Source organism: Anopheles gambiae, chromosome 3 (genome assembly GCF_943734735.2).
Source record: "Anopheles gambiae chromosome 3, idAnoGambNW_F1_1, whole genome shotgun sequence".
NCBI classification, from domain to species: Eukaryota; Metazoa; Arthropoda; class Insecta; order Diptera; family Culicidae; genus Anopheles; species Anopheles gambiae.
In genome coordinates, this window is record NC_064602.1 from 35788728 (window position 1) to 35803188 (window position 14461).

Sequence of the window (14461 nt, forward strand, 5' to 3'; positions counted from 1 at the left end):
AATTGATACAGAAAGTTTGCCTTTCGCGACGAATGACCTGTCGCAACATCAATTAGGCGGTCCTCCCTTCGCTGTCTCAGCTGCGCTTTATGGTGCCGCCAGCGCGTGCTTGACTGTATAGCCATGCCAATCACCACTACACGCTCAAGAAATAAGTCACCGTAGGCTATGGAGTGGCGCATTAAACCCGATATCGTCTTGACCTGCTTTTGCATGAAAGCTTTTTGCAAGCTTTTAGTCGGCCACCGCCAATGTGCCCGACTTTTGGGACCGGCCAAATCGATCAGAGCGTGTGTCCCCGGCGGTCGATTCTCGGCACAAATCACCAACAAACACGGCACATTAATCCGGATGAATTATAGCCATTTCGGAAAACGTATTTTACCAGCCAACTGGAAAGAGCTGGACGGAATAAGTTTGCATACCACACGCTGGATTTTCCGAGATGGGGAAGCGCGCCAATCCCTTTAAATGTAGACCAAAGCGCAATTAAGTGCTGATTGATTGACGCTAAAATGCGCGGACCACCGGTGGCGGGGGAGGGGGTGGCGAAGAATAATTTACGAATGGGACACGCTTGTCTATATTCATAATCTATTTTTCCTGTGCTCTTTCGGGGGCGTTTGTGTTCATAGAACGCATCCCCCCGATAGAAAAGAACACATTTCCATACATTAAAATATCGCGCGCTCGTTTCCCTTTCGTTGTGTGCGAATTCGCGCCGCAAAACCGCCAGTAAAACGGCCCCTGGTACAAAGACAAATGGCACTCTTCTAGGACAGTAAGATGGTTAATGGTTTATTCCCTTATATAGGGGTGAATTTGTTTTTTTTCTCTTCTTCTGTCAATGTTAAAACAAAAAATCCGCCAAAAAACTATGAATCAACTGGCCGAAAAAAGGGGAAAGAAACAAAAAAGTCCATACCATCAGCAGAACCATCTGTGGTCCACAAAAAAAGGAACTCCACAAAAGGAATGGATTATCTTTTTCGCTCTCTCGGTGTGTGTGTGTGTTCGCGCAGTCGTGGATGAAAATGGTCTAGATTTGTGTGAACAAAACCCAAACCCGCGACCGACGAGAGGATGTGGGATATCGAATTCACGAGCATGATTTGGGAGTGGGGTGGGGTTTCGTTTTGGGTTGCTCGATTTTTTTTTTTTGGTCTTCCTGCGCTATTTGTCCTTTTTTCATTGAAGAATCACAGTGGGAACAATGGGAATAAAAGAAATTGGAATAAATTCAACCACGAAGACAATGGAACGGATTGACTGTGCTTTAAAAAGATGGTTCGGATGGTGAACCGCATGAAGCAGTACAAAGACATTCCCGGCTAGGACAAGGCGTGCGCGGGGAACAAGGGGTCAAACGGACATGTTGAGGGGTTTGCCCTGAAGCTTCCTGTAAATGAAATAAATACAACGACACTGATATTTGGGAAATGATTTTAACAAAAGGATCCTTATTTTATGATGCATACAATTAGTTATAAACGTCTTAAAAATAAAATTACGTTTAAAAACCAATCTAATGCAAAAATATTGCGAGAGGTAAATGAGCATACACTATCCAGTTGGTTTCAGATTCAGAACAGTTCACTAGTCAAATAAAAGGCGTTTCTTATTGTAATTTTTCCATTTGAAAATGTCATGATATGAGCGGAGCTTTGCTTGAAAATAAGAATTTATCCAAATTGTGCAATTGGAATGAATGATTTTTCAATAAAAGTCTTGAAAGGTACATTCTTTAAACTTATAACTGCTTCACTGATAACAAATTCGATGTCCAAAGGATTTCAAAGGATTTCAAATTAAAACAAATTAACTGTTAATTAAAACAAATTAACAAACTGTTTTCGCTTTTGATGAAAACTACAGGTATTCCCCGATATACCCTACTGGATGTACGCGGTGTACGTTATACGCGATATTCTAAATTTGACAGTTCTTTGAGCAAATTGTACCGATTTGACACATCAATTGCCAAATGCAAAATAAATTGCCTGATGATTGAATTGTTATACCATTTCCAAATGTAAAACATTGTAATCTTCGGTTGGAATCAGATCAAATAACGAATTTAGTGGCTAAAACCTACAATTTTAAGGAAACATTTTAAGCGTTATAATTTAACTGAAAATCGCGAAATTCGACTTACACTAATATTCGAAATACGGTCTACGGTCCGCATTAATAGCGTATATCGGGAAGTACCTGTATAGACAATTTTTATTGATTTATCATTTATCAATTTATCAAGATGATTTTACCGCCGCATTTGGTTATATTTATCGATATTAATGATTATTATGAATTTTTTAATCAAATTTAGTTCGAACAAAAATAATCATTTTATTTAACTGAGTAAAAACTAAAAAGGAAAGTAAATAGAAAATTCCAAAAATTAAATATTAAATGAGCATACGCAATGATAGAAAACTGAACCAAAATTTGAGAATAAGTTTAATCGTTTCAAAATAACAAAATGACGTTTTAACCGGCAAGTTTAGACAATAATTAACGTAAGGTGTTCTTAAAGACTGTTCATTTCCCTTTTCCACAATTCAAGATCCGATATCAATATACGATGTTATCAAAAAACATATGGATATGTCTAATAAAGAGGAATCACGCATTGCAATTTCGCCTACATCGAGTATTGCGTACTGCAAATAATTGTTGTATAACATAGGTCCATTTAGCCCCATGTTCCCTTACCATCAATCCACTCCCAACAAAAAACTTCATCCTCCCTTGTCGCAGGACTTTGTGCAGGGCCTCTTGGGGGAACGGGGAAGCTTATCTACTGCGGTTCCGGTTGTGATCCACTTTGCGCCGGTCGCGCTTTTATCGACACGCTCAATTCGGGTCGGTTGTTTAGCGATTTGTAATTTGATACTTGTCGATAGGCTGCTGAAATGTCGCCAAATTGACTGTACGATTCCCTTTTTCCCACCAGACTCTAGATGGAGCACATAATGTATGAGTGCGTGTGTGTGTTTGTGGTGGTTCTAATTTTATATCTGCTGCCACACTAACCGAACCGAGCGGGGAGGAACCACTTTCATAACTCTGTCTGTCTGTCTGGCTGGCAGCACAATCATTTGCATTTCTGTGCCTCAGTGGTGGAGAGGATTATGCGCTTGTTTGTTTGCAAAGGAAATATGTACGTTGATTTACTTGTGCGCGCGCGCGATCAAATCGATCGCCCCATGGAGCCGAGAGCCTTGTACGCGGGGTGTTGGAGGCGACGACTTCGTTTAAGTTTTATGCGCCCCTGTCTGACATATTTTCTGACGCTTTGTCCATTAAAACAAATAAACTCTCCACCCTCATAATTTGTCCAGTGTGCGGGAAAATAATAAAAACCCATACGCCGTAAAACGATACACGATGTGGCGGGGAGAGGCGGCAGCAGTAGTAGCTGGGCCTCCACGCGCATTTGGTGCAAAACTGGACATTTTCCTTCACACACAATGGACAAAATGTGTCACAGCAGCAGCAGCAGCAGCAGCAGCAGCAGCAGCAGCAGCAGCAGCAGCAACACGAGATGTGAGATTATACAATTTTTTGTTTTATTATTATGGTGCCGATTTTTATCTCTGCTCTATTATTTTTAATGCGTCGCTGTATTGTGTTTCGCGCTGGAGCCATGTGCGCATCATGTTTTACATCCTCGATGCAAATGAATTGGCGACGACGGCACATTTTTGCAAAGGCGGGCGTTAATTTTTATTAACTCACACGACTGCTGCTCCGCCGCTCCGTTACTGTTTCATGTTGCGAAATGAGTTTTTTTCTTTTTGTTACAGGCTTTAGCAGCTCAATGCATTTGCTATTTTAATCCTCCTGTCTTACGGCTATATCCCAATCCGTCCGTCTCGCTATGCTAATTGTATGCCTCCCCCTGTCTGTTTCTCTCATAAACGCGTGGGATTCCTGCGCTCCATACAAAAACTGCGGCATTAAAACCCTGCACCACCAGGCTTAAAATTATGTCCTCTTTCCCCACATGTCCTACACAGACTCCTCTCCTCACCACCGAGATCGATCCATCATCCCGCTTCTCTCGCGGGACTCTTGTAAATCATCGCTTTTACCAATCTGCATCGTTAATCATAGCCGATGAGCCGATCAGGACCAGGACCAGGGAAGAAAGGAGTGAAACGGGAATGGCATTTTTGGCATTTTCAACCTGGCTCGGTGTCCGAGTGCATCTGATGGATGTGCATTTCCCCGAAGCGCTGAGATCAAAGCGAATGCATGCAGCATGCTGGGCAGCGGACAGAGTTGAACGTTAATTAGGCCATTCTGTTAGCGTAAATAGTAACAAACAGGACGAATAGTTTCAGAGCCGTGTCTGTCTGCATATGTGTGAGTGTGTGTGTGTGTGTGTGTGTGGGGGGGGGGGGGGGGAACCCAGTCATTGGAAAATAGTCAGATGACACAAGTTTCGCTCAGTAATTAAAAGAGCGACAGAGAGTGGAACTGCATTAACGCAACGGTTTGCTGTTTCGCTACAAGGTTCAATAAGTCCGTTATTTTTTATCAGCCAAGGGAGGCTTTGCGAACGTTGTGGGAATGTTAACACTCCTCGCACCACGGGTTTGGAATTTCGTTTTCCAACCGCACGGTGCACAAACATGGATTTTCACTCAGCTCACTTCACGCGGTGGTTTGCACCGAGGCGTGTGTCTCTGCTCATCTGGGCGGGCGGGAGGGGTTCTTGTTTGGACAGCGAAAACAGACCACTGGAACCCAAAACTACGCAAACCGTTCGGAACAGAAACGGAGCGCACCATCTCTCAACCAGCAGAATTTTCCGTCCGTTTGCGGAATCGCGTTTTGGGGGTGGTGGGCCAGCGCACTAATGTTCCCTTGCACTCGTGCGGGTCTTGTTTGTTGTTTTCATCGATTGGATGGTTCCGTTTGCCACACACATTGATCCGTGTGTGATCGATTCCCCAGAGTTGCGTGCGTTGAGGAGCGCAAATGGGTCGTTTTTGTTGGCAGATTTACTACTAGATCGGTTGGGGGATTTTTTTTTCGGAGAGTGCCTCGTTTCCGATGGAAAATGGAGCGCACACAAACAAAGGTGATGCAATTGCTGGTTAGAAGCGATGTCGAGCTGTGGTAATGGTGTTGTTTGGTAAAGCTACTGTCAGCGAGTAGCTTGTCTAAGGTTTCAGATCCTGGGGTTGGGGTACTTTTTGCACTTAAAATCAGCTAATTATAGCTTTTTTAGCGCTATTTGATTAATTTACATTGACACGATAAATAACATGTGCCTAATTATGAAGTTTTACTAGAATTTCTACCAAATTATCAAGAAAAAGGGTAAAATAGTCAATTACGAATAAAAAGCATTATCTAAGGGATCGTCCATAAACAACGGAACGCTAAGATTATTGCGTTTATTACACCTTCTTTACTTACTTAATTACTTATCCAGCGCTACAACCGCTTTGCGGTCTTGGCCTGCCTCAGGAGTGTCTGAAACCCTTCGCGGTCACGCGCCTTCGTCTGCCAGTCCGTTATCCCGGCCTTAATGGCGGACGCCTCCACGCCATCTTGCCACCTCAATTTGGGCCTACCATCCTTGTGGACGGCCTAAAAAGACTTTACGGGCTGGGTCGTCCGTTTCCATGCGTACAACAAGGCCAGCCCACCGGAGCCTGGCGAGCTTAATACGCTGTACGACAGTGATGTCGCCGTACATCTCGTATAGCTCCTCATTATAGCGGCTCCTCCATTGTCCTTCCACACATACGGGGCCAAGTATTCTTCTGAGCATCTTCCTCACGAACGCGGCTAAAAGGGTTTCGTCAGATTTGGACAGTGTCCATGTCTCAGAGGCGTATGTGAGTACTGGTACTATATAGATACTATATAGTCCCAGCTTCGTCCGTCGTGACAGGTTCTTTGAGGTGAACTGATTTTTCAGGCCGTAGAATGACCGGTTGGCAGCCAGCATCCTGGCGCGCAACTCAGCTTCCATGCTGTTTTCGTTGCTGACCTTTGACCCAAGATAGGTGAATTGTGGGACGACTTCAAAAGTACGTTCACCTATCTGTACATCACGCCTACGTAGATTCTGTTTATTTATTGGTAAGACACCTTCTTTACCTATTGAAACAAACCGTAATGCGTTAAGTGTCTCTCTCTCTCTCTCTCTCGTTCTCTTTCCCTTTCTCTATTTCTCTCCTCCTGCAAGCGTTACGTAATTTATGGATTATTACTAAGGGGAAATTCCCGAACTCAAGAAATTGTGCGTCAATGAAAACCGAATTTTGAAAACATCAAGTGATTAGCTTTCCATAATTGAACCACTTTAGAAAAAAAGGAATGTGATTCTATTTCCTCCATTTAAACCCGTTGACACACCATTCTATGGTCGTTTATCGCGTTCATCAACCATTAGCACCGTTTCTATATTCCTTCATAATTCCACCACAAATGCTTCATCCACCTAGCCAATTATTGCTTGGTTGTTATAAAAAAAAACGTCGCCTCCGATTGCTTATCTTGATGATGGAATCTTTTCGGGGCATGATTTTTACCCCGGTGCGCAGCATCTTCACACCAGCGCAGTAGTAGATCAAGTGCAGCTGGTGATGATTCGAAAGCAAAAGCGAGCTGGGACAGCGGAATCAGATATAAATCAGACAACAAACAACAAACCAACAAAAAAAAGGAGGAGAGAAATGCCCCGTAACGGAAGCGTAAGTGGTGTGCATCGGCGTCCACGGCCCTCAAACGCCAACGGCACACAGGCCAGCAACAGGAACTGTCGATTGTTGTTTGCATTCCAAAGCGCCAGACAATGTAAACCATTTCCAAATTCCGTGCCCCCGTCGCTCTCTCTCGCGCCCTCATGGTGTCTGAAGAAGATGAGGAAATGTTTTTTCTTTATTCCACCCCTTTTTTCCTCTCCGTTCGAGGGGGGCACACGATCGTACAAAAAATAAATGATCATTCACAAAACGAAAGAAACTGTTTAATGTAAACAGTAGTTGAAAGGAAAGAAGAGGCGCTCTGTTGCGGCTGTTGTCTTGAGCAGAAGGGATGGCCCCTACTTCTTGGGCCATGTTGTTTGTGGCCTTCGAGTGCTGGGTGTTGTGGGATGTGGATCATTGGCCGAATGTGACTCGAAGTAATGGGAATGGGCACTTCGCTTCCGACACACGCTCCAATGACAAGCAAACACACGTGAAGGTGTAATTATAGCTGATTATCACTATGGGCTTTTTCTCCATACATGGAGTGCCACGGTCCAGGATGATGAAATTTCTTTTGTGGTAAATTAATCATAATTCAACTCACTTTTGTCTTTCTTTCCTTCTTTCCCAGTGGAACCGGGCGGGATGATCGTCAGGTAGCAGCGATCAACAGGAAGCGATCAGCCTCATCCTTCCACTCACTATCCTCCAACGCTCTGCCAGACGCGTCAGGATCAAGAAGCTCCCATGCGGTGTCCTCACGCGATCGCACCTCAAAGCAGTCGTCCCAGAAATCCTCCTCATCATCATCCATCAGTCCTGGCAGCAAGAACTACTTCGAGCAATTACTGAACAACTATAAAAACAGTTCACCTTACTACAAAGAGTTGCACCAGGCGTCGAAAACTCCACAAACGAAAGCGCTGCCATCGAGCAGCAGACGCAATCAGCGCAGTTCCGCTGAGGTAACGAAATCGAAAGCCTCACAGCAGCAGCAGCAGCAGCAACAGCAAGGCATCGATGGTGACCTCGACTATCTGTACGATGACGAGACGGAGGAGAGCGTGCAGAACGATGCACCGGTCTCTGGCGGCACAATGTCTACGAGTACGAGAGCTCCAGCAAGTACTACCACGACCAGCACCACCACCACGACGACTACCACTCCGAGAGCAATCCTGTCTGCGAGCAGCGATTCCGACGAAGCGAGTGGCGGCGGCTCGAACGATGGCAGTGCAGCAGATCCCAGCTACAGCTCGTACTACCAGAAAGCGTACGCAATCCACTCGAACCCACGGCGCAACGGCAACAATCGGTACAACTCGCTTACAAGGACGGCAGCAGCCTCACCGACGGCGGTAAACCATCACAGCAAGCGCCCGCACTTCGATAGGATTGATCCAGCCAAGCAAGTGGTAAGTCACAGTAAAACGAACACCATGCAAAACACCCTAGTGAACACAACTATTCAACCTCCGTCCCTCGTCCCTCGTAAAATGATTATTTCTCGGGGCTTTACGAGTGCTGCCGGACAAGTAGTTTATGACTTTTCACGGTGGCAAACATTGGAGTGCATTCCAGCGCACCACCACCCCTTTGGGCGCTTTAGTCGGTCGGTTGGTAGCGGCGTAAACGCTGAACGGCGATAATAAATCCCCTTTTCGCGCGTCTTCTTTGAAGACCTCCTGTTTGGTAGGGGCATCCACAGCGCGATGATAGTGTTTCCTCCCGGATAGGCAATTAATAAAGCGCGGATGGGACGCACACAACATTTCGCTAAAATTGCTTCAAGCTGCTGTGCCGGCGCCAAATTTTTGCCACTCGCCGTCGTCTGGAACGGAGGGGGACCTTTTTTCGGGCCACTTTCACGCAACCATCACCACCAGGCAATACAGAGCGATGGGGATTAGCTCATCGCCGGAAATATTAGCTCTCGTAGCGTAGCGTGGCAACACACTCCACCGATTCTGTCTAGTAGGCCACGAACGTTTGCTTTGACATTTGTCGTTTGTTTTGATAAATGGGTGGCAAGGAAAACCCCTCCCCAAAACACTAAATTGTGTGCAAAAAGAACAAGTGCAACAAACTCACCCATTGATACACTTTCATCTTCCAAGGGATGTTTGTGTTTTCGTGGGGTTCAACTTTGTTTTAAAACTGTTGAGATGGGGCAGAAAATCAAAGCAGTGGAAAAGTGCTTTTTAATCTAAAAACTTTGTCCCACATTGGGGTGTGTTTGTTTGCAGAAGTTCACGTGGCTTTTCAGAAAGTCAAAAAGCAATGTCCTGAGTGTGTGAGTGTGTGAGTGTGTGTGTGTGTGTGTGATGGGAGTTCATGAGATAACGATGGTCAGCTCGGTATCAGGTTAGCTACTAACGAGAAGCATCCGATATTAATGCTGTTGGTTGTCGGAGTTTAGGAAACTTAATTAAAAAGAAACTCAATCAGCTAACAAACCACGCGCCGGTCCACTGTTAAGCTGGCACATGGGGAGAGTGGGGCTAAGAGGAGCATTTTTGTTCAGAGATATTTTAGACATTGATTTGGAACATGATCGATTTCACATAGAGATTTTTGAAGCCTAGAAATTGGAGTTACTCAAAAAAAATAATTGAGGAATTGGGTTTTGAGAAGTGTCCCTTGTGCCCCACGATGCCCTAAAGTTGGTGTTTATCCGGTCTGTTAAGCAACAGAGTCTTAATATGGTCCTATAAAGTGCAAGTGTTTTATTTTTGCTTCGTGTATGTGAATTCCAAGATTTCGGGTGGCATTCCGATCGAATGAAATGATATCCCACCCGTACCCAAACTGACGTCAAGCTGCACGAGCGGCCATCGAGACCGAGATGGATCGGAAGCATATTTTTAGTTCAAGCTATTTTCCACCATGTTCGGGGGCGGCACAACCATCTGGAGGTAATAGAAATTTCAAGCCCCAAAATTCCCATTTTTCCTCCCTCCTCTCCCAGGAGTCTTAGGGCGGGGAATGTTTCGTAATTTCGCAACGGCGCGTGTACATTCCCCCACTGTCTTTCCAGGCGGAAAATCAAGCATTTATCCATGCTTCACACGCTTTGGCACACAGGCTGGCAAGTGTTGCTGCTGCTGCTGCTGCTGCTGCTACCAACCAACCAGAAAAACAGAACCCGCGCGAAAAGCATCCTGAAGCTCTAATTTGATTGTAAATTATGGATAACCGAAGAAGAAGACGAGGGCCTTCTCTGCCCTGAGCCGCATGTAAAATTTATCGACAACACACACACACACCTGGAAAAGATCCTTTAGCGCCCATCTGTTGCTTTCCTTCTTTGTTGCTGGAGTTACCCTGGACGAGGTATTGCCTTCTTTCTTATCGCATCTCCAGTAAGGTGCTCCAAAAGAGGATGCCTTTCACGGACACAAAACACACCCCCTCCTCTCGAAAGGCGAAGAGATTCCTGCTCCGGGAGGGCAGTAGTAGTTAGAAGGTATTTTATGGCGCGAGTACGTGCGCTATTTCCCATTTCCACATCCGTACTGGGTACTGTCCAGCGCTCCCGCAATACCTTTATTGTTGGGTCTGGTGAATTGGTGAATTTGTTGTACATTCTCTACACGCGTCCTACCTGTGCACATTCCTTACAGGGGCGGGAGAGGAGGAGTGAGGATATAAAGAAATCATTGCATGAAATAAAGATGAGACGCGTCGACTTCTTTCCAGAGAGCAACATCATACCTGCCTCTCTGGTGCGGTATGTTATTGGTATCGTGGTGCCCTTTTCCTAAGTGTTCGTCCCTCCCTCTCTCTCTTTCTCTCTCTATTTCGATTCGGTTCACCTTTTCTGCAAATGATGCAGCAATGAGGTTTGCATGAACCCGAGCTCGAGCCTGCCTGGGGCAAGAAATTTTGACGTAATCTTACAAAACTGAAAACCCCACGGACAATACTTCCTCGATCCCGGGGAACTCCATACATACACACCTATACATACTCTACTCTCACAGCCCGAGGTCAATGGAATTGGACGGTGCTACCCGGGGAGCGAGCATGTAAACAACGAAAACCATTCATGAAATATTTATTAAAAAGAAAATTGTATACCGTCTTTGGGTGTTTTTTTAGTTTGGGGGATCAGGACCACAACACACCGACTCCAACAACGGTGGAGGTGGTACCGTCCACCGACCATGGAGGTTTTATTTTCGTGGTGGAACGTTTCGTGATAAAAGCTAACCCATCCCGCAAAGCAAAAGAACGGGGATGGGGGTTAGCTCTTTCACGTCTTGAATGAAGTTGCCGAAGCCATTCATGCAGGCTCCGGTCTCTGGATCTCGATGTACCAGGCACAACACAATAAAAGCTCTGTTTTCTGGAACAGTGAAAACAGAATGAACCACAAACACAGTACGTGACCCTACCATACCGTCTTCTGCTTGCTCAATCCCAACTTGTGGAGCCGCACAGCACTGGGATCATCATTTCGCAGGCCCGAAAACCTTTTTCCCCCTTTCGACCCCGACACAGAGAGTCGTGGCAGAGTCAATGTATTGTAATGCAAACGGGATGCGCTCCGTAGGGCAGGTTGAAACACACGTATGTACCACCGGTACCCACACCTTGGTGAACCTTTTCTTTTCCTCGGGATGAAGAAGAGCAAACCTTGTGCGATTGCGACCATTCGGAAGTTTATTTTTATACATCCAGTGTGACGACTTCAACGTTTACTGTAACTGTGCACCCCTTCGGAGACGCGTGACTTCCATGTTGATAGGCCCCGTGGAAAAAGGGTCTGATGTAGAGGAAGATGGGTTTGCACGGGTAGAAAATATACGAGTTAAATTGTTGCTGTTGCGGATCACGAGATATTTGGGGTTTCCACATTTCCAACTCTATTTTCAACCACTGCTGGGCTTTTCCTGCTTAACTTGATTTCTGCCACTCTTGGGCATCCTGTGTGCGTTTGACCGTCGTCGTCGTCGTCGCCGCTGCTTCATAGCCACCTGTCCCATCCTCCTGCCAGGCATCGTGGGGCACACGGGACAGCGGCGACGTTTCAGCGGCGTGTAGAACGCAATCTTCACGTACGGTAGCTTCTGCTCGTCCGTCATGTGGCGCCACTGGGCGGCACCCTGGCGCACTACCTCCACCACCGGGAGGTGACAATTTTTGCGCCGAAAGTCGCGCAGAAAGTTCAGGTACGGGTTGCGGGTTTGTTTTCCCGGTTTGCAAACTCCAGCACCACTGCTGCTGCGTGCCGTTGACGAATCCGGTGGTGATGCGTTCGTTTCCCGATTCGTTTTATCTTGCCTGGATGCCATTGCTGGGGTGGTATCAGGTTTGAAATTTTGAAAACGTTCGAAACACAAAACTAAATCTTTCAGATGACTCAAGCAGCACGAAAGAATGCACGACATCTGCAGGGATGGGGCGATTACTAAGGCGACTGGGATGCGATGTGTGAGTTTCCGTCCATAGACAAATCTCCATAGCAACGCGTGTGTGAGCTTGTCTGGAGCATTCAGGAAAGAAGTCAAATCGTACCGGTAAACGGGTTGAACAGCCATTTAAAATGTATACCCGACTTCAATAATGCAAGGAATTGAGATTGAATTCCAAAAAGCACGAAATGCGGTACATCTTTGATGTTGCCTGCTCGGTGACCGTTGGAATAAATCTAATCTAATCTTGAGGACCGTTTTCGATGATGAAGATGCCGACGCAGAATTCGATTAGAATGGGACCAACGGGTAGAGTTCTTTCCCTGTAGTCATGCGTGTGTTTCGATGCAAAATAAATTTAAATAATTAATTTCATACACCGCTGGTCGATGGGTAATGACGAATGAAGGCTGCCCACCGTTATCGCGGGAAGCCCCGAAGCCCAGGTTACCCGCCAAGATAGATGAAATCATCCGCAAAGGATGTCAACCGGTGCGTGCAGGCACACGATCTCCGCCACTCCATTACTCATCGCCGGTGGGTCGATGTAGTAAAGCGCTTTACGAGAGTTATGAGCCGACCGACCGTATAACCGTCCGTTCGCTCGTCCGTCAATGGATTGTGGCCGATTAGTAATTTATGGTTCATCACCATTTCATCCGTTACCGGTGTGGAGTTGCGGGATGGATGGATGGCACTCTTCGGCAGGCAACTCGTTTGTGGTGCTGCAGGGGTGGTAAAAACGGATCTATCTGAGAAGCAATAGTGAGCGCGCAATTCGCGCAAACACACGCTAGACGCAGCAAACAGTCCATTTGTCATGTGCGATGGTCCGATACCGGGAAAGGATGTGTTAGAGTAGTTCGAGAGAAAAGCCATCCATTCTAAAGCCAAGGTTTTTGTGTTGCGTTTGCCAGGGAATGGCAAGTTGGTTGTGGTCTGGAGTTTATATTGGAAGCGTTGGCTCCAAATTTAAAGACAATTAGGCATGAAACTATCGTGTGGAGCATCCATAAATAACGTAACACTCAAAATTATAATTATTGATGTCTGTATCAAAGTGTTCTATTAAACTTTGAACTTTGAGCTTAATGGTAATTTATTTCTTTATCGAATTTGAAGGATATTCAACATCCAAATCGATAATGGTTGATACATTTTGAAGACAAATCATTTGGATCTTAAAGAACATTTTTTCTCGGTTTAATGGGTCTGTCAACCCCTGCCCAAGACGACGGACAGTCTGTTTTGCATACATGACAACACAGATGCGATGGCTGGAAAACCCAAGGCACCACCATAGCACACCGGTCATACTCCAGCTCGGTCGCCTAGAGTTCGAGCTCTTCCATCTTTCCAAACCGTGCAGTTGCAAAAGAAGCTTCATAAATAAAATATGCGAAACACACAGGCGAAACACCAGGGCCGGCAAGACCGAGGCGCGAACCGACATGGCCAGCATGGCGCATGTGAGTCACTTTTATTGCATCAACCTCGGGCGAGACCCTGATGCCTCCTGACTGGTGAATTGCATGGCTTTGCGTAGCTGAGTAATTGCTGCTTTGCCAGATTCCTCCACACTAGAACCCATCGGATCCAAACGACACACACATTTAATCCGCTCACTATTAGCATACCACCTCCACCACCACCACCAACACCACGTAAATAACGTATTAAATTCAATTATACCACCTCGTTTGAGCGTAGTTCCTGTGGCTGTGGGTCTCTCTAGTTGGTTGCAAATATTAAGACCATTTCAAACAAGAAAAAAAGAACGGAACATGGATAAAAAGGGAGCAAACCAGAGCCACAACAGGCACACACACACGGCCATCACAACACATTAGAGGAAGAGGAAGTTGGCCGGCGATCCCGTCCATTCTAATCCCGGGGCGTTTCGCTAATGATGCAGAACGGGCAGCAGGAGGAGGACACGGCCCGAATCCCGGGGTTTGTCGCTTAATGCATCATGCATGAGTGCTGCGCTCGCCACGCAGAGACACCCTGTCGCGTGTTCTTGCGCGGTCTGCACATTATTATGCTGCTGCTGGTGCTGCTTTTGGCCAACTGGCCAACCGGTTCTCGTTCGGTCCGATGCGCGCCTCCTAAGCATCATTTTTCTTCCTTTCACCCCTTTGCGTTCATGCTGATTAGCGTGGGGAGAGAGGGAGGAGGACGCCTTTCCATCCAGTGCGAAAGATATTAATTATGATGACAATAATGCTGTCCCCGTGAGGCTGTGAGTGCGGGGGAAGCTTCTGCTCGTTGCAGATGTGACACACGCAGCAGGGGAGTTGGAATTTCGAGCTTTGGAAGTCATTTTGC

At 46.1% G+C, this 14461-nt stretch overlaps 1 protein-coding gene across 22 annotated transcripts in view; it reads left to right on the plus strand.

The window, feature by feature from the left end:
• LOC3291994 (probable nuclear hormone receptor HR38) overlaps window positions 1-14461 on the plus strand; it is a 54726-nt gene that overhangs the window by 12097 nt on the left and 28168 nt on the right. For all 22 annotated transcript variants that reach the window (XM_061656738.1, XM_061656739.1, XM_061656737.1 and 19 more), the window contains one exon: window positions 7348-8131. In XM_061656738.1, coding sequence (XP_061512722.1) covers window positions 7348-8131 — 784 coding nt within the window. The remainder of the gene's footprint in view (window positions 1-7347; window positions 8132-14461) is intronic.